This window comes from Peromyscus leucopus, chromosome 2 (genome assembly GCF_004664715.2).
Source record: "Peromyscus leucopus breed LL Stock chromosome 2, UCI_PerLeu_2.1, whole genome shotgun sequence".
NCBI lineage: Eukaryota > Metazoa > Chordata > Mammalia > Rodentia > Cricetidae > Peromyscus > Peromyscus leucopus.
Genome location: NC_051064.1, coordinates 30,781,260 through 30,807,297, shown reverse-complemented (window position 1 = coordinate 30,807,297; position 26,038 = coordinate 30,781,260). Strand labels below are relative to the sequence as shown.

Below are 26,038 nucleotides of genomic sequence, written 5' to 3'. Positions count from 1 at the left end.
TAGCCACTTTCAAGGACTACAGGAAACACCACCCAGGTGGGTGCCCAACTTCCGAGGACTAACAATGATAACAGCCCACCTGCAAATCTCCTGACTTATGGTAAATTCCACAAGGAGACACCGCCTAGGAGAGGTGGACATTAAGTAATAGCTTTACACAATTTAGCTCGGACCCTCCCTTTATATACTGGGACTTCCAGGGCATAGGGAAGAGAAGAGAAAAGAGAATGGAAGAACTAGATGGGTAAGAACTTGAGAGGAACAAACTGAGATGGGAAAGAAGTAGATTGAAGAGCTACAAGAGAGTACTAGAGGAACGAAATGGAAGAGGAGGAAGAGCCAGATGGGGAAGAACAAGATGAGGTAGAATGAGAAGAGGAGAGAGGAGATGGGAGACAAGGTGATATGGGAAGGAACAAGATGGATGAGAACCTAGAAGGGGCAGAACTAGATGAAGGAATTAAGATAGAACCTAGAAGAGATCGCAGACAAGTGTAGAGAGAAATCAGGCTAAAGATGACCTAAATATGAGAGCAGAATATAAGCTTGTAACTGACACAGAATAATGAAGTATATGGACTAAGGAGTTTTGTGTACATAGATTCATTTCTTCTCATCAAAGATTGTCAGCTGGTTGTGGATTCTTCCCAGACCCTGGGAGGGGACTATTGAGGGGCTGGACCCCCTTAGTCCTTGATAGGGTTGAAATAAATGGAGCTGTGCAAGTTAAAGCTTTATCACTGATAGTATGTAGTTAGCTGTGCTGCACAAAGGAAATGTTAATGAGAGAACAGACTCAGGACTGTAACAATGGATAACCAGGCATAGGCAGGGGTGAGAAATAATCCGAGAGAGCTAATACAGTCCCTGAAGAATTATCCCTATAGCTAGAGGGTAAATGCCAACAGCTTAGAATATAGACAGTCATGGCCACATTAGACAATCAATCACAGAATTGTATGGAATGGGCTGAAAAAGTGGGGTTACAACTGGCCACTAAGAGTCATACATTCAAATTTTACTGTAACAAAATGCTTTCTGAATGATGTCAAGATAAAAGGAACAGCAAATAAGTCCGAAAGAGAGTTTTATATTATTAAGAATGAAACAGTATAGTTCAAATTGTGCAATTGGGGGCATATACACACAAGGGCAAATACCTATCATTCTAAGTGTTTTTCATCTTTATATTGCCAGGTGCACTGTGTTTTAGGATAAATAACACAGGTAGAAGAGATGGGTCCAGGCAAGCAAGCACATATAGTTTTCACACTTATTCCCTCTGATGATTAGCCTGTGGTGATTAGCACAGGTTACTGCACAATGAACCAGAGGCTTGGGAAAAATAAAAAATAAAAAAGCTTAAGATGCAGAGAATAACAAATAATTATCCTGGGATACAAATGGATGTTTTAAACTAGCTAGCCTCTACTTCACATATGTTGTTGAGGATGACTTTGGCCGCCTTTCTGCCTCCACCTCCTCAGTAGTGCGGATTGAACCCAGGGCTTTATGTAAGCTAGACAAGCATTCTACCAAAGACACATCATCCCTAGCCAGCCTCAGGACAAAAGCACATACCATGCCAAAGATATCCTATATTGAGTTTTTGCTGGAAACTATTCCACATGGTCATCAGGTACATGATTTTGTCTTATTTTATATTACCCTAAGGCCTGAGATGAAAGAATTAACTAACACAGTAATGAAACAGTAACTGTTGATACAATCTTTTGTTCATTTTTGTTTTCTAGACTACCACTGCCTCCCTTTGGGGAAGCAAGGAGATACATTCTGTCTGGGGAAAGGGTGGTAGTGGTGATAAAAAGGAAGCACTGAAATCAAACGCAAACACAAATACACACATTTGTTTTCAGCTAAGATCTTTAAGTGGTTCTGTTTAAGCTCAACCACACTGAGCTTAGATTTGATGGCAGTAATGACCCAACTGAAATGGCAAAATGAAACACCAGATCAGGGCTTCCAAGGCACCATTTTTTTTTTTTAAAGATGAAGGGACCAATGAAGGTAGGGCTTTTGGACCATGACCCAGCGGCCCTTTCAAATCCTACACAGCTTCCCTTCCATACAGGAAAAGCATCTTCTTTTTCAGAGCAATCAGTGTCACTCTGAAGCAGTTACATTCTTTTTTTTTTTTTTTGTTTTTGTTTTTGTTTTTCGAGACAGGGTTTCTCTGTGTAGCTTTGCGCCTTTCCTGGAACTCACTTGGTAGCCCAGGCTGGCCTCGAACTCACAGAGATCCGCCTGGCTCTGCCTCCCGAGTGCTGGGATTAAAGGCGTGCGCCACCACCGCCCGGCTAAGCAGTTACATTCTTAAAACTCAGATCCTTTACAAGAACCTCTTACATTATTTAGTTACTTCCAGATTCATGGTGATTTTCAAACCATTTATCCAAGTTAAGTTAAACATCTAACCATGGAAGGTTTGCATTCATACGATACTTAAATTTGTTTTGGCAGAAATATGGGAGGATAGGGTGGGGAATATACCCAATGTGGGGAGGGGGAGCAGATATAAGATCAGGAGGCACAGTCCCAGGACTGAATCAGGACAAAATTATAAATGGCCACAATAATCAGATCCCACATTCCCTGCTGGATATTATCAAGCTCCCAAATTGACTGCCTTAAACTTAGATCAACTAACAAACATTAAGTTCAAGTAAGATCACCATATTAAGATCCTTTAAAAGTTGGCAAAGTCAGCCCACCACCCGTTTTGGTAAGTGCTCTCTTGCTACAATGTTACAACTGAGTAGTCTGAAAACAGACTATCTAGTTTACAAACTCCCAAAGTATTTATATTCTGGCCCTTTGCAAAAGGGTACAAAACTACTCTAGACCTGAAAGTTTCAGAATTCTACCCACAGAGAAGCCTGCAGAGGGTGAACTTAAAGGTTACTTTCTTAACATAACATCATTTGTCTTTTTCATCTGATACTTGCACTGATGGAGGTCCAGGATCATAAGAGATTAAAAATAGTAACACAGAACTTACTCTTCATAATAATGGGGAAAAGGGGAAGGTATTCTTTTCTTGATGACATAGTAAGAATTCATTCTTCCTTGAGTATTTACATTATATCATTTAAAATTATATGCCATGGCTGGAAAGATGGCTCAGTGGTTAAAAGCATTGGCTGCTCTTCTAGAGAACCTGGGTTCAATTCCAAGCACCCATATGGCAGTTCATAACTGTCTGTAACTTCAGCTCCAGTGGATCCGATACCCTCACACAGACATGAATGCAGACAAAACACCAATGCACATAAAATAAAATCTAAAAAATAAAAATAAAATTCTGTGCCATGAAATGGGAAATATTTATAAAGTCCTTTGGCCACTAATCAAAGTATAATAAGATATATATCTTATGTTGAAGTACTTATACAAATATTTTGGGTATGTATTGATTTAGCTGTATTTTACAACATGTAAACATTTGGAAAATCTATATAACTTAGTGAACCAGTGTTTTCCAAATGACTAATTTATGATGCTCATAAAATCACACATGGGGATTAAAATACCTTTTCAATGTACAAGACAGATTAAAGGATATGAAGATTATGTAAAGGTCACTGGCAGTTTCATGTTCCACAATGAAACCAATGAAGAATCAACATTTATTGTATTTTAATTTCCTAACAAAGAATATGCACAATTATGGGAAGACTACTCAAATTTATTCTCTAAGTATGTATTAATATAATGCTATATTTCAATATATTTCATTCAAAATGTACTGCTAAAAGTTAGGTGCAGTAAAATCCTATGTATACCAAGAAAGGTTTTTAAATATACTTCTTTATGACTTATTAGTATATTTTTCATTTGTATAACCATATACCTATAATTCAGGGTCAAGCAAAAATTTCTCAGGCAAAATGAGATTTCTTTATGACTTATTATATTTTTTCACTTGTATAACTATATACCTATAATTCAGAGTCAAGTAAAGATTTCTCAGGCAAAAAGGGGACCAAGGGAAAAACGTTAAATAAGAAAATCCTGGCTCTACAGGAAGGCATGTGAATGGAGGGCATTAGAAAGCATTTCTTATGTACACCCTGAGAATGTTCAAAGGAATTTATTTCCCCAATTATTTAAAAAACCTAGGACTAAAAGACTAACGGTTTTTTGTAGGCCACAGCTTGCAGAGGTAGACAAGAGCTGAAAGTAAATGCATTTCATGGGAGTAACTGGATTCTGCAGTGGCAGAGGCCAATTAAAGGCAAATCATGGAGACACAATGTGGCTCCACTTCAGATAGCAGATCCAAAGCAGAAATTGGAAGGCTTGTCCTAGAATGTTAGCTGGCATCAATCCACACAATGGGTTGAATAAAGGCTAAAATTGTAAAAACAAAACAATGAAGTTTGAACTGGGTATTTGGGAATCTAATTAGATCCAGAGAATCATATTTTCCACTGAATTATAAGACCTGGGCCAGCAATCAACTACACTCCCTTTTTTAGCCATCTGGGAGGATACGTACAGCTGGTCATCCTGAACCCACTGTGTCTCACCAGGGAGACATTATGTATTGAGACTGTGTGCCATGGAGAGATTTAGTTCAATTCTCTGTATTGAAGGGACGGAGGAGTAGGAGGATTTCATAGAAAATGACTATAGATATATCTCTGAAGATGGGAATGGATTGTGAATGTCCTTAAAGTGCTCTGAAGAAATGTTCCACAGCAAGAAATCTCCTAGGAATCTCATTTCAGTCATTCAGTAGATACCTATCTAGTTATTAGATGACAAGCTAAGCATACTAGACATTAATCATCATGAAAAGAACACTAATCTGTCTCCACAAGGTCAGTTTTTCTCTACATGGACTGAATTTTTTATACCAAACCCTATTTCTGCCCAAACTATTATTCCTTAACCTTAAAAAAAAAAAAAAAAAAAAATGATGTATTTGCCAGGCAGTGGTAGTGCACACCTTATATCTCAGCACTCTGGAAACAGAGGCAGGCAGATGGATCTCTGTGAGCTTGAGGCCAGCCTGGTCTACAGAGCTAGTTCCAGGAAAGCCAGGGCTACATAGAGAAACCCTGTCTCCAAAAACAAACAAACAAACAAACAAACAAAAAAAACCCAGCTGTATTCAACTAAGGACATTATTTCCCGATAAAGACTTGTAACCACAGCCTCATGCCTATATAAGCACTGGTCTTGCCTCATATATCAATTACTAAAGCAGTTAGCTTGATATAGCTGTGAACCAATCTATTTAAGACTCATAAGTGTGCCGTTTTGCAAGGATGAAGTAAAGTCCAAATGTAATAATACTCTGAGTCAGAGACCACTTTGTGCAATTTTCCCAGTTATGATTCGTCACAGAAACAGAACTTAAAACTGGTATATATAATATTACTCCAGTGAAAAGCAGCAGGATTTCAGCCTATGCATATTTAGAGAAGTGATTGACTTCTACAGAAAGCAGTTCTTGCGTGGTAACCTAAGTTGTAATCCCAGAAACTACATAGAGTCAATAGCATACCTCTGTAACCCAGTCATACCTACTGGCAACACAGGAGGTGTAAACAGAAGAATTCTTGGAGGCTTGCAGGACAGCTAGTCTGAAGTATATAGGAGTGAATAAAATCAACAAAAGAGGCTCTGTTTCAAGCAAGGTGAAGTCAAGGCTCTCCTCTGATCTCCACACACATGCCATAAAACACATGTGACCCCTCCCAAGCATTTCTTGAATTATCACTTGGCCACTGAGGGTACCCCATTATACTGAACCAATGAGTAAAAATGTAGTATACTATATAGTAGATTTAATTTCCTGTCCAATAGAATAAGGGCAGAAAAGACAATTAATATAACACAGATTTCCTGTGTTGTCTCTAGGCTACCATGTATAGTAATGGAGGAAACAAACAAACACACAAAAAAACCTAGAGAAAAACTATACTAGCTAGGAATGGGTGTATAGCTCAGTGGTACAGTGCTTGCCTAGGAAGTACAAGGCTCTGGGGGTACGCATGCACGTGCGCATACACACATTTAAAAAAGTTTAATTAAATTAAAACCCTTACAGCAACTGTATTATACAAGTAAATGTCAGTATCTTTGCAAAGATTTGAGTTATGCCTGTTAGGTGAATAACTACAATCAGATAAGGCACTGACTAAGGTAATGAATGGAGTGGATGATAGAAAGAAGCTGCAAATATTTATAAGAGTTGCAAGGGTAATTATAGAAATAAAGGCTAGTAATTAAATCTATCCACGCTAACGCATTTGTTTTTTAATACCTTCTACTCTCCCAGTTTATGATGTAAGATATGATAATGGTAGACTCTGCAATTTTTTCAGGTTTTATTCTATAGAATTTCAGTGACTGCAACAGACAGAAAACAAATGTTCAATCAAGGAAGGATAGAATAATATCAATTTTAGTTTTACCTTTGAAAAGAGAGAGGATAAGGAAATCTCAGGCATGTATGGGACAGAAGTTGCATCACGTAAAACAAATATGATATTAAAGTGTCTTTATTTGGATGTTCAATATGGGTAGGGTAAAGAAATATGTACATCTGACTAATAAGTTTAAAACAGGGTACAATGCTAGACTGCTCTCTCCATAACACTGCTACCACCTCTTTTGTAATCTCATACATACTTCAAGTCAGAGACTGCATTTCCCAAAATCCCTTGAAGAGCTTCAAGTATGCCAATAAAAGAACACCTGAAAGGTTTGGAAAACAGAAGAAAGACACAGTCCTATTCTCCAGAAGTGGTTGTAGCCAGTTGTCTCACAGTAACTTTCTGACAAGTAAATGAGAACTACTCATTTTTATGTTGCAGACTAAGCCAACATTTGATGCTTTTAAGAGGTTCTTAAGTACTGTGGCAGCTTCCCAGTGAACAATGGAGAATCACTTTTGATGAGGGCTTCAGAGTATGTCTTCTTGAAATCTCACTTAGAACTTGACAAAGACTCACTAAACATTATTAGTCAGTCTCTTCTAAGCCCTTTAGACTCCAACCTTGACAACTGTTCTTGTCCAGAAGTTTGGTAAGTCAGTTGGGAGAAAATCCCTCACTCCTGTAATTTGATCTCTCTCAATATTGGATCAAATTCATCTCCTACCCTTGGTTTCTTAACACTCTAGTTTGCTAGCAGCAAGAATCTTGGTAAGTCAGTTTGGCTAAAATTTCCTTTCATTTGATTGCTTTCTCTTTATAGGGCTCCATCTACTGATCCTGACCCTATTACCTAGAATAAACTTGAACTAGTCTATGCTGTACTTAGAACTCAACTCAGTTCTACAATGACAGTTTTTTTCCCCTACTGCAATTAATTCCTTAATATTATAATCTGTTATTTCCAGTTTACCATCCAGTTTTGGTTCTGAGCTTTTCCATAGTAAATTACACTGTTTTAATTTTGGTCTCCCATAGTTCTATAACCATTCACACAATGCTTATTTCTCTATTAAACCCTCTGATCTCTTAAGAATACAAAAAGCTATTTCAAAATCAGCATTATATTGCAGGCAGCCAATTAAGAGTGTTTAAAAGTGGTGACGCAAAGAGGCAGGAATTAAACACACAAACATACATAGACAAGCATACACACACCCTTAAAATATTCACTCTGAGAACTAATTATAGGACAGAATGATACACTAATGATACTCTACAAGCTGTTTATTGGGCAAAATTCGATTGCAATGTTTCTAAACCCATCTGTGGTAATTAAAAAATATTAACAGACAGCAAACATGAAAAAATATAATGAAAAGAAATCCACAAATCTGGAAATTAAAAATATTATCTTTCCAACCAGAAAAAACAAATAAAACCGTAGTATCAAGAAAACAATAGTGAGAAACATTCTGCACATTCTCATCTTATTTAGCTTTAGCTAAACCATAGGCAGAGGAAACAAACTCTAATACAATCATAAGAAGAGAACAAAATTAATTTTAACTGAAGAATTTAGTAAAAGCTACAAATCACAAAGAAATTTTGAATTAAAAAGGAAAAAAGTTCTTACACACAGTTTTCAAAATACTCATGTATTTTGTGGCTTGTTTACTTTTCAAGACAAGGTGTGGTCTAGATCAAGTTCACTCTGCAGTCCAGCTTGGGCCCATAGCACTTCTCCTGCCGTAGCCTTCCAAAATACTTGGATTACAGGCACAAGCTACCATACTCAGATCAACCAATAGTAAAGTTATGTAATGTTGTTTTCACATTTATGATAAACAATACTCTAAAAGTAAAAATTTCTTTACTTTGTGAAAACATCCTAGTTTCTCTGTTAACTACAACAAATGAATAAATCAAGGTACTATGATTAACACGTACATTTGAGTCATCAGTAACAATCACATACTAAGCTTAATACTTACCTTTTGGCTACTTGATTCTCAAGATGTTTAATTTTTTCTAATAACTCTTTCTCAACAAGTTCTCTCTCCAATTTAAATTCATCTAGTGCAGTTTGAACAGCTTCATCTTTTTCACAAGTAAGTTTCTGAATTAGCTGTTCTTTGTCTTGTTCGTGGCTCATGACCAGTTTCTCCTTGTCTTTCTCAAGGTTCTGGATAAGAGCCTCATACTTCTCTTCTTGCTGGGTTATTTTTTCATCTTTTTGTCTTTCAAGCGCATTCAGTTCTGAATTCAATTTACTCTGCAGTTCAACTATTTGTTCTTTAAGGTTTTTTTCTATTTCAAATGCTTGGTGATGCAAAGATGTTACATTGTCTAATTCAGCCTTAAGTATATTAGATTCTTCTTCATGTCTACTAATTAACTCTGAAATGCACTGATCTTTTTCAATTGTCATTAAAGCTCTTAACTCTGATAAGCCCACTTGATAATTCTCATTATTATCATGAATCTTTTGGTTTAGTTTACTTATTTCTGTTCTCAAATTTTCTGTCTCTTGTTCAAGGAGAGACTTCAAAGTCTCCTTCTGCTGTGTTCTACTCTCTTCCAACAAGAGTTTTATCTCATCAGTTTCTGCTTCTTTTAACGCAAGTTCAACCTCTAATTTACACCTCATGTCTGACAAATCAGAAACCTTGAGTTTCAATTCCTGCAGCTGTTGTTCTTTTTCCTGGATAGTTGAGGCATGAGATTCCAGTATCTGGTCAATTCTTTGTTGATTTTCACTTTTTAATTTCTCCAAAGACACTTTGTGGTCTGTCATAACTTTCTCAAATTCATGTGTGTGCCTGACATGCATTGCATCCTCTAATTCCTTTAGGTGGCTTTGCTCTAAGCACTGAAATTCGGTTCTCAGTGATTCTATTTTCCTATCATTTTCAACATGTAGCTTTTTCATGTCTTCTAACACCATCTCTCGTGACTGCTTTAGTTCTTTAATTTCACAATTTTGAGTATGCATTATATTTTCCATCTCTAATAACTTCTGATCTTTTTCATGTTGCATGAAGATGACAGCGTCCTTTTCACGTTTAATCAAAGCAAATTCATTGTCTTTATTCTGTAAAACCTCTTCAAGGGATACTAAATCTCCTTTCAATTTTTTAATTTTATTTACATTTTCTTCACTGTCTTTTACTAGAGCATCAAGTTTACATTCATACTCATTTTTTAAAGATTGGAGTTCTTTCTGATGTTTTTCCTTTAGTGTTATTTCTAGAGAGCATTTTACTTTTTCAATAATGTTTCTTATTTCTACTGCTGTACATTTTAAAGAATTTGATAAGTCACACTGTTCTTTTTGTACAAATGTTCTGAGGTGGCACAGATCTTCCTTGATGGTTTGTATACTGACGTGAGACTCTTGGGCAGCAACTCTGCATTTCTCCAGTTGGACATGCAGAGCAGCACGATCTCCAAACCCCTCTTTTCCACGTGCACTTGTGTCCTGCATGCGCCTACTATCTATTGCATTGATGACTGATGAATAAAGTGACTCCACCATCATTTCTGGACTTTGTGGATCACTTATAGGGTTTGGAGATGATAAATTTTCTTCAATCACAAACTCATTCACAGCAGACATAAAATCAGACTCAGGACTTTCTGCTAATGAGTCCAAGTCTAACGAAGCTTGGTGAATAGTTTGTTCTGCATTTGGATGGGAGATGGTTTCAAAATCAAATGTATGAGCATCAATGCTATCTGGAGATAATTCTTCTAAGGGACACACTGCTGGGCATAAGGGATCCTGAACAGTTAGTGGAGGAGGAGTTTTTGGTGAGGTAGTAGTTGTACTTTCTATCCTTGGAGAAGCAGCCGACTGTGGGGATGCCTGACTTGTGGACACCTGGAACACAGAGTGAGACTTTTAAAGATCTTTAACAATGCAAACATCTTATACTAATAAAAATATTTAAAACAACTTATTTGCCTTTTGTTCATTCAGCAGATCTGTAATGGTCTGTGACATTTCATCCAAACTTTGTGCTGCTTTTACCAAATTATGTAGGGCAAGTACATGCTGGTGTAAAGGCTCAAAGTCACAAAGTAAGGGAACCCTGAAAAAGAATGCAAACAAACTGAATTTTTAGTTTCTTACAAGAACTGTGAACCAATTAATCTTTCCAAAACAAACAAACAAACAAACAAACAAACAAACAAAAAAAAAACAACAGCATGACCAGTCTATCTTAAGGATGGGCAAGCTGGAAGAAGCTTATGTCCTAAAAAACCCAATATGCCAAGTCAGGGAAGCCAGAAGAAAACAAATAACTTTCAGCACTTTAAGATCAACTAAGTTAAATATACTATGGCCTTTACCTGAGGAACGGCTGCACTTCTGAAGGACAAAATGATTGAAGAAACTGTAAATCTTTTAATGATATATCTGGAAGTTCACAGTCAAATTTTCGAGGCTTCTGAGTCTACAAAAGGAAAAAAAAAAAAAACTTTACCAATATAACGGATGGATTTAGATATGATTTCTTGCTATAATTAAATATAACATAAGAGACTGACAAAAATATGTCAAATGTTGTCATCACAATTAAGAGAGAAAAACAATAGAATGAAGCAAAGGGCCATGCAAAGATGTCAGCACACACTAGCTCTGTGAAGCTTTAACAGTCTGGACAATGAGCTGTTTGGTGACAGCTAATATGCTTGTTCTTCCCCTTTTGTCCTTGCACCATTTTAGAGAAGTTCTAGTATCCCATCAATACAAAATGGTGCCATGTGTTGCACTGTGCATGTGCTATACCCTAATTTCCCGACTCACAGAATGATCACAAAAGGTCTCTCTATAGTAAATTCTATTGCTATACCTTAGGAAGATTTCTTTCGTTCTTCTTCTCATTTAAAAAAATACTATTGGTCAACTTTAAACAAAAAGTATTAATTCTAAAGTCCTACTAGTTGTTTTTTATAATACTGACAAGAGTGGTATCTTTTAAAAATAACTCCAATTATCTCATCACTGGTCAAAAATATTTAAATATGTCAGGATAATCTACATAAAACAGGTTCATAGATAAGTAAGTATGCATGTGAATTCCACTTACATTACTTGTGTACAGTCTTAAAGACTGCCCTGTAGAAACATATTTAAAACTGAGATCCTAATATAGGGGAGGGGCACATAGCATTTCCCAAATTTCTTTGATCATGAAAAATGTTTCTTTTCATTTTAAAAATGAATAGATCTAGCTAACTGGCCTTAAAATATATCAAATGATATTTTCATGTTTAATTTTAATAAAGATTTATTGAAGACTCAAATTACTCTGACTCATCAAATAATGAAGTGGTGTGGAGACAAAGAAATGAAAAGACTACAGAAAAGAGTACAAAACAAAAAAAAAAGGGAAAAACAGAACAGTTAAAAAAATTGCATTCCCACTGATCTTGACAGCCTAATGTGTGCTCTCTGGTCATGAAGTAATGGCACACATACCTTGGCAGTAACCAACAACTCTCTAATTGAACTTAAGAGTCACTCAACAAGAAAGAGACCATGTCTGGTACTGGAAACCTAGATAACTACTCAGTGCTAGTGAAATCATCACGGTTGGAGAATCTACAAACATTAATTTGCTAAACCAGCATATCCTTAACAACTATCTACAGATATTTGTCCTTATACCCACAGAAAAGGGTACATCTTCACCCTTCATTAAAGAACTTCTCTTTTGCAACAGAGACCACTACAGAAAAACCACAACCAATCGATTTGAAGAGTTGTGGAGGACAGTAGCAAAGGGTACATCCACAAACACTCAAGCACCAAAGGCTCAAGAAAAATTTTAAAGAGGGGGGCAGAAAGATTGTAAGAAACAGGGGGTTGGGGAATTTGCCTTCTAGTAACATTAGAAGCTATATCCACAAAGTCTCACCAGCACACCCAAACGTGAGGTGAACAAGGAGGACAGCAACAAACACATCAACCTACATAGGGAAAAGCCCAGGAGGCCTCAACCCTACACAAAGAACAGCAGGCAACTGAGGAAAGCTGGGAGCAGGAGAGGTGACCTTCCCCAAGGATGAGCACACTAACCAATTGTCCAAATTGTCAACTCTGAAAATACACGTACAAGTAGCATTATATGGACTCATCAAGTTATATTTAGGAACATATATGTGTGCGCACACACACACACACACACACACACACACACACACACACACGCATGCATACAATAACAATTGATGAAAAAAGGCCATGAATTTGAAGGAGAGTGGGAGGGGTATATAGGAAGTTTTGGAGGGAGGGAAGAGGAAGGATAAACACTGTAATTAAAATACATTCTCAAAACTTAACAACAACAAATTAACACATATTAAAACTTATACCAGGTAACCCTTAAAGCCAAAACCGTTTTTTTATGCTGATTTAATCCTATCAAAACTTATTCTGTTTCTGATAAATGCTTCTATCCCTGAAAAAAGGTTTTTATAATAAACAAATTTAGTTACATTAGAAAATAAATACATACACAAAATGAGGGGGGCCAAGAGTCCAGTCCCTTAAACAGACGGTTTCTTAAAAAGGATTTCCCTGTATGAAGAATTAGGAAGGAACAGTTATTTTAGAAATTAAGAGCCAAAAAAATTAAAAAGGAAAAGGGTAAATAAATTAACACTTACTAAATAATTTCCCAAAGGATTCCCTTTTTGACTTTTCAGCTTCATACAATTGTTTCCCATCTTTGACTAGAGCACCAGCCCACTTAAAAGAGGAAAGTTTATGTTAATAACATATCCCAGTTATTAATGTTCACATATAATTAAACAATTGGAATTGCTTACCTCTCTGTAGTGTTTAATGAACATTTTCCTCCTTACAACCTCAACAACAGCTAGGCAATACATCTGCGGAACTGTGCTAAGAGCCTCGACAATTCTGACTCTTTCTAACAGCTCTATCACAAGGCGGAGCAGTGCTTGCAGTTTTTCTCCATCTTGATCAGCATGAAGCATCACAAAGCAACACCACCTACAGGAGAAGCAAGATTTATTGTTTTCAACAGTCCCAACATTTGCTAAAAATCATCTTGTAAGTAAGCTGTGAGGATCAAGACTCAAAAGTCTAATCCCAGGGTAATCAATGTGCATTTCGATGGATTCATAAGGGGAGATTATTCATTACTGGGAGATAAAAGCATGAACTCTGAAGAGCCTAAATTAAAAATGATAGTATCTTACTTCAGTCTGACATGTAGATTGTTTGCTAGCTCTTGTTTGGCAGTGGTACACTTCTGTTTAATATCCAACAATTTTCTGTGGTTTTGCAACATAATCATTAGCTGATTTGCATGACTCAGGCACAGATCAGGCAACACAGATGCATCCTTCAAGTTTTCAGCTCTCATTTGATTAGCTAAAAATCCCTTTGAGAAAAAGTTTTAAGAATATTTAATTTTGTTAGATAAATGACATAAACACTCAAGAGAAAAACAGACAATGGACCACTTTCCATTTTGAGTCCTAAAATCTGTATCCCACACTAAAGGGGAAACAAAAGTAAATGGCCAGTTCAGGGACCAAAAACCAACTTACAATAATCTGTTATCTTGAAAGCTGTATTAAAATAACTGATTCAAACACAAGCCCAAAGCAAACAAATTCTTTAAAATGTCAGGGAAACAAAATTTAAGCTACCTTAGACTTTTATATTTCTTACTAAAAACAAGCACATGAAACAGCAACATCACAAGGAATAAAAATGCAACAACCAATAGCAGCCACAACAGAAGCAAGAAGGATGACAACCTGGGGTGCACAGGAAAACTCCAGTCCATGAAACACAGAGGGGAGGAGGGACAGGAAGGAGGGAACAAGAGGAGGAGGTACAGCAGTACGAGATGAAATTCAGCTTTTTGGCTCTGGGGGGAGAGGGGTGGAAAACAATTGATCATAACTGTAAGGATTAGTCAATTTTCCAAGATTTCTTATTTTTCTTCTATTTCTTGTCCTATTTGTTTTTGAAGGAGAATACAAGACTAAGTTGTACTAAGACATTGAAAATAATCTTTTCACTCCAGCTATGGAAATACATTCATGGTTTGTATTTCAGTTTTCATCCATAATACATGAACTCACTTTATTTTATCAAACTCAACCATTAAGATCATGCCTTGGAAAAAAAAAAAAAAAAAAGATCATGCCTTGGTTGTGTCATGGTAGTCACCTGTAATCACAACACTGAAAAGGAGGCAGAGGCATGTTACGCTGGGTAACAGTGAGACCCTGTCTCAAATGGGAATAACAACATAGAACATAACTTTTTCCCTCCTCTATTATGTGGTATATTGTTATAAATCTGAACTGCCCTCACAAGCTCACTTTTCCAGTGATAGCCCTCCTTTGGTGGTGCTCTGAGAAGATATAGAACCACTGGGATATAAGACTCGGCTGAAAAATGGATCACTGGGGTATGGACCTTTAGATCTCTAGCCCAGCCCAGCCTGTTCCATTTTTTGTTTCTGGATACTATTTTCTTTTTAACCTGACAAGAGGTAAGTTGTATCTCTGCTACTACTGAAGCTGCTCCTCCTGAATCTGCTCCTGGTACCCTGCCTTTACCATCATTGCAGACTGCAGACTGTACCCTTCTGAAACCAAACCAAATAAACCTCTTTTCCCTTAACTTTTTTGTTAGTCATAATGACAGGCAAACTTAACTAATACACATATAAATAATAACACATTACCAATAGTAAAGGGAAAAGTGAATAAATATACAAATTATTAAAATATACAAAAATAGCCAAATACAATACCTGAGCAAGCTCTTTCTGTTCATTTACCAGCCGGCCACAGCTAGCAATCATCTGGTCCAGGGCATATAGCCTATCTTCAAGCCCTTTAATGGCTTTCATATTCTGATTATCAAGTTTGGCAATAGTTTGATGGCATTCTAAGATAAATGGTTGAATAATCTTTGGGTCAAGCTAAATGAGAAGGAAACATATATAAATAAAATCTCCTAGAAATAGTTTCAACTGTATTCCACACTAATTGGAATTAGGGTCAGATACAAAAGTGATAGAAAACGACACAAAAAACAATGCATAGGAAATCAACTTATACTTCCAAAGAAAGGTTAATAGGACTCATCTCATTCTAAACTGGTGCTAAACAAACTACAATATGAAATCAAGTGCATAATTCCAGAAAACATAAATCTCAATCAATGCTATAATTTAATTAATTCTCAATATCCCTAAGAAAATGTTATTTTTCAAGGTCAAAGTCATATAAAGTAGAGCTAATGACAAACCCATGGGTAGTAACTCTTATCAATTCAACTTCTCTCCAAGCATCTTCCACAGCCAGGCATGTTGGCACATACTTAATTCAGAGCTTGGCAAGCAAAGCAGAAGAATAAAACTTCAGGCTTGCACAAGCAACTCTGCAAGACCCTATCTTTAAAAAGGCAAGATTTTTCTTCCCAAGTGGGACAGAAAACTTAAACTTAATCTCTACTGCAAGGAAATGGCTAGATCAATATGCTTTCCTAATCTTTAATCCTGCCTGTTATCTGGCTTTAATTCCACAATGTGTTACTATTTTTTAATAAACACTGTCTAGTCACAAATATCAAATAACCTTGCTTCATTAAAGGCTCTTGGCACTTTGGCATAGCAGACCACCTTTGCCAATCTCTTCAGACTCTGCTGGTTCCTTGACAGACTTCTCAGACTCTAATTACTACAATTCCATCCATCCATCCATCCATCCATCCATCCATCCATCCATCCAGTTTTATGAGAGCCACTGCCAATACCTTGAAAGAATATTTTATTACTTCATCATTACTGTATTGCAGTACTGGAGACTGAACCTGGGGCCTTGGTAAGCAAGCGCTCTACATATAAACAAGAAGACATGCCATAGCCTGCACATGGGGTCAGAAGACAATTTCTAAGAATTAGTTCTCTCTTTTCATCATGTGAGTCCTGGAGACTGAAATGAGGTTTTCAGGCTTTTACCAGATCCTAAATTCAATTTTTTTTTTTTTTTTTTTTGGTTTTTCGAGACAGGGTTTTTCTGTGTAGCTTTGCGCCTTTCCTGGAACTCACTTGGTAGCCCAGGCTGGCCTCGAACTCACAGAGATCCGCCTGCCTCTGCCTCTCGAGTGCTGGGATTAAAGGCGTGCACCACCACCGCCCGGCCTAAGTTCAACTTTTAAAGGAGGAAAAGTAGCACAGTTTTTCAAGCCTCAGACAGTGATTCTCAATGCCTGCTAATATTAACATGAAGATATCAACCAAGTTATTTTTTCAACTGTGTGTGTGTGTGTACACGCAAGCAAATGTATATGTGTGGGCATGAGTGTGAGCTCTCAAAAGCCATGACATACATGTGGAAGTCAAAAGACAACTAATTCCCTCCCTACACCATCTGGGATGCAGATACCATATTCAAGTTATCCTTTACCCACAAGGCCATCTCATTAACCAAGGTCTTTGTGACTGTCCACTGATCTGTAAAGGAGGTGTTTGACTAGGCCCTTTAAATGGGGCTGGAGAGAAGGTAAAACAGGAAGACAATTCAAGTAATGTAAACAATGGTCAGAAAGAGTAAAATAATGGATAGCTTGAATTACTTTAACATAATTTCAAAAAACTTTATTGTAATAAAATTTTACTTATTTAATAATTTGTGGATTATTCCATCTTCTCAGATGATAAAAGCCATAATTTCCAGATAGTTTTCATTAATATTAATCATACTAATAATTATTTGTTCAGGTTTCCATCTAGTGCTATATTTTTACTCATGAACTCTCTTTGACATATACATGGCCAACATACAACAGTTGCCTTAGAGAAGTTGTAAAACCAAATTTTTAATTTCTATTTCTAGCTATACAACCTTTAAACAAACTACCCTCTACACAACAAGCAAAATATTCAATAAATAGCTGGATGTATCAATGCACACCTTTACTATCAGCACTAGATAGGTAGAAGAATTTCAAGGCCAGCCAGGGCTACATAATGAGACCCTGTCTTACTAAATAAATAAATAGAAAAATAGATAAATAGATAAATAAACAATAAAGTAAAATAAGTTGCTTGAAAGAAATATTAGAAACACTAAGGGTCGATAAACTCTGCGAAGTTTAAACTGAGCTAAGTATGCATGCTAATCCATTTATTAATCAGAAACATAAATTCTCTTCATTTATAAAATAGAAGTCTACAAAAAATGAATCAACAATTATAGAATATTATGCATAAATTAAAGTTGGGTTGCAAACAAAGTAACTACCTAAACTATCATCTATCAGTCCATACAAATGTAAAACTAAAGATTCAAATTGCTAAGAAACTTAAAAACATTGTCGGGCAATGGTGGTGCACGCCTTTAATTCCAGCACTTGGGAGGCAGAGGCAGGTGGATCTGAGTTCAAAGCCATCCTGGTCTACAAAGCAAGTTCCAGGACAGCCAGGACTGTTACACAGAAAAGCCCTGTCTCAAAAACCAAAAAAGAAAGAAAAAATATGAGACACTAACACTTAAATTCACAAGTGTCAGGGCTGGAATTTGAGTGATTTCAAACATTAAATTCTAAAAAACTTATGTCCCAACTCATATCCAGAGGTATGTATCTGAATTTCACAGTTGGAAATATACCTTATGGATAACAATAGATATGGGATTAATCTATGAAACTAAGGCCTTTAAACAGAAACACAAAAGCATCTCCTCTGGGCACCTTTTATTTATTATATTGCTGGAAAACAAAACTACTGCTATGAGATAAATAGTACTAGTGAGAGACAAAGACCGAAATGTCTCATGGTGAATCTGGTAGCAAGGCCTGTATTCCCAGCTACTGAAAAGGTTGATGCAGGAGGATTATAAAAAGTCTAAATTGGACAACACAGTGAGTTCTAAATCAGCCTCAGAAAGTTAGTGAGACTCTGTCTCAAAAACAATACAGGGGATAAAACACAGTGGCAGAGTGCTTCCCTAGCAAGCATCAGGTTTTATGTAAAATTATTGTGACTTCTAATACCGTTCTTGTAGCAGCTACTGAATCATGACATAGAGACTTATAATAATAATTATGAAAGGTTGGCCTTAGCTTAGGTTTGTTTCTGACTAGCTCTTATAACTTAAATTACCCATTTCTATTCATCTACGTGCTGCCACATGGCTTGTGGCTTTTACCTCTCCTCCTGCGTGTCCTGCTGCTTCTCCGTCTCTTCTGGCATCTGCACCTAGATTCATCTCCTCACCTTTCTCTCTGCCTGGAAATCCTATCTATACTTCTTCCTGCCTAGGTTTTGGACACTCAGCTCTTTATCACACCAATCAGACAGAAGGCGCCTTGGCAAAAACACATCTTCACGATGTACAAAAAAAAGATTATTCCACGACAAGTTCTAATTATGAAAAATGACATTGGTTATTGTGACCACTGTTATATAGTTGATCATCTAGTCAAATGGAAATTTAAGCTACTAAATACTAGTTTAAAATTTAAGCAGAAACATTAGTCTAGCTTTCATTCGTTTTTGACAATAATTTTTGCTGGGGCAAATGCCTAACTGAATGAAATACCTACCTATTGGACATTATCAAGGACACAGATGCTGAACATATTAGAAAACCAAGATCTTAGAGGTATTCACTTTACTTATAGTTTAAAATAGGCAGTGCTGTTCCAGGCATCATAGACCAGATATTTGTTTTTTAAAGAATTGATTAATCAAGGACCCAATCTATTTTTCAACTAAGTGCACCTTTAAGCAAAGCCCAACTATTCCAGCGTTTTTATTTGGATAACTGAAATCTTCAAAACTGTAGTAGTTTGTGTCAATAAAACAATAACTTCCTTTCTGATGGAAATGTTTTGCATAAACTCACATAGCAGATAGAGACATTTATCCCAGTTTTACTTCTAGAATTGTAACTGAAAGCACAATGTCTTACTGATGAATTTTTAAGGAGAAGAACAGTTATAATTTCTCATGTAGAAAGTTGTTCACTGAGAAAAGACAACTTTCTAGATGATGGAAATGCTCAACACTATACTTTAGTTGGTAGTGATTTGTCCTTGAACCACTCAAAATCATTGCACTAAAAATTTATATTTTGAAATAATTTATAACCAATTCAAAAGCATAGTTACAAGTAATTTGATTCAATCTCCAAGATCCAATGCAAGGTATCTGTTTCAACTATAACTTAACAGTCCACCCGACACACATACACACATTACTTACCCTGCTCATAGAATCAAAGCACTTCCTGACCAAAGATTCCACATCATTGGGTCTATCTTGAACATTTATCCAGTCTAACAAGGAAACATTAAAAAAAGGTAGATCACTGTCTTTATCGTCTACTGAAGCTTCTTCTTGCTGGACAGTACTTTGACAAGATTCCCTAAGTTCTTTGCCACGTTCAGCATTGGTGGGATCTGGAGTTACATGCTCCACTGACTTGTGAAATGAGGTTAACAAAGATGTGTTAGTTGTTCTAGGCATATCAGGAGAGAGCACCAGTTCAGAGGATCTTTTCATCTCAGTTTTCTCTGCGCCTTCATGTTCATTTAAAGAGTCCAGTCTTCCCAAACATTCCCTGTAGCTATGTCTGGTTAGGCACTCCAACAGTGGAATCTTGGCCATCACTGAGACCGCAGTTCCTAAACTTAATATACAAAACATGAGTCAGTAAAGCAAGTGTGCTCTAGTATCATCCAATGAAATCACAGTGTACTTCAAAGAACCAGCCTTACCATTGCTCCATGTATTATACACATATAAGCTCTTTTATTATGCAGCTAAATGTAGTTTAGTAGAGAAGTGACCATTAACATTAAAATTTCTATTTACAGCAAAGCTAGCTAGATTATACTAAACAAGTAGACATTGACTTTTAAATCAAACCCTTTTCAAATAAAAGCTTTTTATTAAAAAATAAAATAAAATAAAATTAAGGTTGACCAGAGCAGTCCCTCAGACTGTAAAACTGCCTTTAACACAATTCAAATATATTTAATGTCTTGAAAGCACAGGATAAGGCCGGGTGGTGGTGGCTCACGCCTTTAATCCCAGCACTTGGGAGGCAGAGGCAGGCGGATCTCTGTGAGTTCAAGGCCAACCTGGTTTCCAAGGTGAGTTCCAGGAAAGGCAAAGGCACAAAGCTACACAGAGAAACCCTGTCTCAAAAAAAAAAAAAAAAAAAAAAAGCACAGGATAAAATTCATAATTTAGTCTTAGGGTAACTCTTATATTCACCATATCAGGAAAATAGACTAAGAGCGATAAGCTGCGAAAGGATATGGGGAAAATATGAAATCTTTAAGATCTCATTAAACTGTATTGTATATAAAAAGATTCAGGTCCCTAAAGTAAACTGATGTGGTTAGTGGGACTCTCTCTAAAATAGGTACCCAAAAAAGGTTATTGCAATAAACAATTAAGAATGATCCTTTTAATACTGACTAGTCATTCTTTTTCCTATCAATATTTCTTTCAATGTCTACAAAGGCCAAAACTTGTCCATAAACTGAGAAAACTCATGGAAAGGAGGAGTCATGTGGATGGGATGTAAAAATGCCTCTCTAACACAAGAAGGAACTTGCATTGAGTCCCTAGCATCACTTTAAAAAACGCAAAGTTTAAGGAAGGGAAGGAAAATAAGAGACCATAATATCACCTCTACTGCAAATTCAAAGTTAAAAAAAGAAGAAAATTAAAAACAAGAATACAAAATCTGAAAAGTACATATATGAGCATGCAGTAGTTATTCTAAGGTTAAATTAATGCTCATTAGCATATAAATTATAGATTTGTAGTTCTTTCCTTCCAAAACCCAATAGTACATGCCTAATATATAAAGAACTTATACTAGGATGGCAATATTTTAAAAATAACTTAAAATTTTCAATGTCTGATGGCCTTTTTATTTATATGAGATGAGGGATCTGGTCTTTTTTTTCCCTCCATTTTATATTTTCTCTATTGGTGAAAATACAGGAAAAGATTTTTTTAGTTTTATAAATTACTGCAAGCCTTTTATATAATAAAATCACTCAAGAAAAAAAGCATGTGGGAGTCAAATATGTATTTTTTTAAAAAATACATTAAAAAACACAATTTAGAGCTGGGCATGGTGGCACATGCCTTTAACCCCAGCACCTGAGAGACAGAGGCAGATGGATCTCTGTGAGTTCAAAGTCAGCCTGGTCTACATAGTGAATTCAAGAAGAGACAGGGGTACATAGAGACTCTGTATCAAAAAACAAACAAATAAACAAAGCACCAAACCAAAAACCACAACTTAACGAAAGCATAACTCTAAAAATTGGCCAGTGAGATGGCTAAGTGGGTAACAAGAAAGGCCTGAATCCCACACTGGAAAGACAGACTCAAATCTAAAGTTGTCCTCTGACTTCTACATAAGCACCATGGAACACACATGCCTTTACTTATATAATAATAACAATAATAAATGTTTCAAAAGACTCTAAAATTAATCATATTTAAATAAACATATGGCCTCCAAGGAACAAATATCCAGTGACTAAAAAACTGATAAACTTCAAAGGCATTTTAAAAATCCACTTAATGATAAACATACTGAGTAAGTTTTAACTTGATGTCTTCTATGGATTGCAGATAATCTGAATAAATACTTTCAAACTTGAAAAGAAGCTTTTGGTATGAATTTGAACAGTCCTCCAGATTGGCCATGATTGCAGCCCAGCCTTGGTGCTGAAGATGTTCATCATGGACAAGACCTTCACAGAAAGAGCAAAGCTTCTTGGCAACTTCATACATTTCCTGTTTGAAAATGGAAAAGAATAAAAGAAAGCAATGGTTTGTGTGTACATGTTTGCATGCATATATGCATACACACACACACACACACACACACACACACACACATACATTTTCACAAATATTTGTACCAAATATAAAAGATTGAAAAAGCAGTATCAAATTCTAGACTATATAATATAAACACATATTGAAATACTAAGGTAGGAGTCCTCAAAAATATAAAATTATTATTACTTTTGTGTGTGTGTGTGTGTGTGTGTGTGCATGTGTTTGTATGTGCATATCCATGCTGTGGTATATATGTATGTGGAACATGTGCAAGAATATGAGCATGGAAGCCTAAAGAGGAGATTGGGTATCTATCACTTCCATTCTGTTCAAGTCTGAGCCTGGATCTGGGCTGGTAGCTAGCAAGCTCAATGACATTTCTATCTACTGACCCTCAATTACTGTTCCCAGCTTTTTAAATAGGTGTTGGGGACTCAAGTCTTCATGCTTGCCCAACAAGCATTCTTACCAATTAAATCATCTGTAGCCCTAAGAGTCAAATGATTTTTAAGAACAGATGACTGGAATTCAGTTACAATGAATGAAGTATCAAGTGCAAAGTGATAAAAAGCTGCAGGCTATTTCTAAATAAGAGAAGTTCCCTGCCACAGAAGATTCTGGACCTGTAGAAAATATAACATCACTCTGTCTTAGCCACTTAAAAAGAAAAAGGAGACAAGCGAAGACTTTCAGAAGCTCAGGTTACTTATGAAGGTACCAAGAAAATACTGACATAAATTAGGAAAGAATGAAAAATTCCAAAGGTTGGAAAACAATAAAGTGGAGAAGAATAGAAAATGTAAAATATGACTTCTTGGCAACAAACAGTCTAGAGGAAAGAGAAAAGAGGGCCACAAGTCTAGACTCACAAAATGCTAACAAAAAAGAAATCAGGGGGTGGAGAGATGGCTCAGAGGTTAACAGCACTGACTGCTCTCTTCTAGAGGTCCTGAGTTCAATTTCCAGCACCCACATGGTGGCTCACAACCACCTGTAATGGGATCTGGTGACCTCTTCTGGCCTGCAGTCATACATGCTGTATACATAATAAATAAATCTTTAAAATAAAAAATCAGTTTTTACTTTGGGCCAGCATGGTGGTGCATACCTGTAATACAATTAGGTGGCAGAAGTATGAAGAAAACATAGATAATTAGACAGACACACACCATGTGTGTCAGGGGGAGGTGACAGAAAGGGAGCAAGCAAACAGTTAATACTATAAACAAACAGCATTGCATATAGAATATGTACATTAAGATGTCAGGAGGAGTGTGCCAGACGATCCCCTCCCCCAAGAAAATCAACACAGGTTGCCACTGCTCTTAGTTGTCCATTAGAATTTGTGGTAGGACCCTAGGATCCTACTGCTGAAGGCAACACACACATTCATCACAGGAAAGGAAGAGAAGCTGGTACTGATCAGGAACCTTCTTCCCTGTTGGCTAGCTCTCATAATACTGGAAGCTGCTATTTAAGAAACTGGTGTGTGGGGATGGGGAGTAGGTCATCAACATTCTTATCCAGCTGCAAACTCCTTGAACTGCAATGATGACTGAAAAAGAATGTTGAAAATATGGCCATAGGTGCAAAATGTTATTGGGATAATCGACCACTTTCTGAGTTCTGTTCCACAGGAGTAAACACATGCATGCCTGGTATTATAAACCTGGCCAATAATCCATGATTGGAAGCTCACAGGACCTTGATGTGAACCTAGTATTACTGTGCAAAATGCAAAATGTGTCAGTGGACCAACAGGCTCAGGCATCACCTATGACATTTGTTCACCCTTAGCTCTGTGTGTGTGTGTGTGTGTGTGTGTGTATGTGTGTGTGTGCGCGCGCGTGCGTATACACATATATACATACATACACACACACACACATATATATATATATATATATATATATAAAATGAAAATTAGAAACAAGGAAATACATAAGCACAAAATAAGAATATTCAGAAAATAACTACAGGCACAGGGTAGAGAAATTTATCTCAGTTCTATAAGTAAGAAAACAGCTGACCAATTTCCTTTAACAAAGGTAAGTTATTGAAGCCGCTAAGGTTTCTAAAATTATCTTTCAAGAAACTTTAAAAGCAACTGAAAATTTCCTCCTTTACTTAAAAGCACACAAGGCCCTAAAGAACCAAGTAAATTTCAAACCGCCTATAAAACAAGAATAGAAATGACTGGCATTTTGATTCACTTTACTCTCAATACCAATGTTCCTCACTCTCATTTCAACTGCTAAAATTTTTAATATTTTTCATCTTCAATAAAGAAATCATCTCTCCTCATACACAGCATTATTCTTAATGCCTGAGTATAATCCTGCCATATCTTTTCCTTATATAATACCTTTTCCATGCTTTTGCTGATTTATATTTTATCACCTTTCTAATCAGTTAAAAATATAATATATTAAACTCTAATCAGTTAAAAATATATTAAATATTTAATATTACATTTTCTTAGAGGAGACCAAGGGGTTTATGCAAGAACATGATGCCAACATCAAGTGGTCCTGCCTTCAGCCTGATTCAAGCCTTACCAAGTCATTTATCATGATGATGACAACAGCAACAACAAGGACTCAATAATCCTGGTGAAGTCACCTCCTACAACCAGCCAATCCCAAACCACAATGCTTGTGCACAAGAAGAAAAACATCTTCTAAAGTCCATGACTAATGAATAGACAAATATCAAAAGGTTAGCCCACTCCAAGTAAAATCAAATAAAAGCCTGCTGCTCACTATTAGGCGGAACAACAGCTTCATCAGCACTCATTCCCTTCTGCTTCCAGTTTGCCACTTTGGCTGTAATGTGTGAATTCTTCTCATCTGTTTCCCTACCACAAGAACCTCTGTCCAGTCCTAAGTTTTACTAACCAACACTGAAACTTTACTAAATGTTTACCTTCTAAAAATACAATAAAAACTGTGTTGTTTCACATGTTCTAAGATACATTTTTTTGTATCTAAAAGTAAAACACAGCAGCTTCTTGATCACTTAGAGTTAATGGCACTACAGTTAAGTAAACTATAGGAGAAAACAAGACATAGTGCATGCTTGTAATTCTAGGACTGAGAAAGTTAAGACAGGAGGATTGACAGTTTGAGGATAGCAAGAGTTACAGATAGATCAGAGAGACCCTATCTAAAAACAAAAAGAAATACTATATAACAAACAGGAAAATCAAATAATTAGCAACAATATATGGAGATTGAAAGTATCGATCGATAAGTCATATGGATGGGAAAGGATTGCAGTTCCTTTTCCAAGAACTAGAAATGAATAAGGAAAAGAAACTGTTTTACTAAAGTTACCTGAGCTCTAGTGTCTGTTCTAACATGGGTACCTAATCAACTAATTACCTGACTCTCTCCATTTTGGGGAGATGCTGGCCAAGTCATATTTAAGACATCCTTTTCACACTATCTAGTAACACAGAGGACTAAAATTTTACAACTAGGTATATTAACAATAAAATATGAATAAATAATTTTTAAAGATTTGTTTCTATTAATTTCAATTGTGAATGTGTGTGCACGCCAGATAACTGGAGGTTCCTATGGAAGTTAGAGGCATAAGATACCCTAGAGCTGGAGCTTCAGGCCATTGTGCGCCACCTGACATGAGTTCTGAGATCCAAAGTCAAGTTTTCTGGAAGAGCAATGCATGTTCTTAAACATTGCTCCACCTAACTTCAGCCCCAACCCTCAACCTTGCACTTTA

The 26,038-nt window shown here is 36.4% G+C and overlaps 1 protein-coding gene across 6 annotated transcripts in view; it reads right to left on the bottom strand.

Annotated features, from left to right (window-relative positions):
* Nucleotides 1-26,038, bottom strand: part of LOC114684038 (RB1-inducible coiled-coil protein 1) — a 47,521-nt gene that overhangs the window by 14,221 nt on the left and 7,262 nt on the right. For all 6 annotated transcript variants that reach the window (XR_005090804.1, XR_005090803.1, XM_037202457.1 and 3 more), the window contains 10 exons: nt 22,044-22,246; nt 19,682-20,108; nt 15,221-15,391; nt 13,644-13,828; nt 13,248-13,434; nt 13,086-13,167; nt 12,935-12,996; nt 10,764-10,867; nt 10,375-10,501; nt 8,402-10,290 (listed from right to left, as the gene is read on the bottom strand). Coding sequence is in view for 4 of the 6 variants with exons in the window: in XM_037202457.1 (XP_037058352.1) it covers nt 8,402-10,290; nt 10,375-10,501; nt 10,764-10,867; nt 12,935-12,996; nt 13,086-13,167; nt 13,248-13,434; nt 13,644-13,828; nt 15,221-15,391; nt 19,682-20,108; nt 22,044-22,246 (3,437 nt within the window). In the remaining 2 variants the exon portion in view is untranslated. The remainder of the gene's footprint in view (nt 1-8,401; nt 10,291-10,374; nt 10,502-10,763; nt 10,868-12,934; nt 12,997-13,085; nt 13,168-13,247; nt 13,435-13,643; nt 13,829-15,220; nt 15,392-19,681; nt 20,109-22,043; nt 22,247-26,038) is intronic.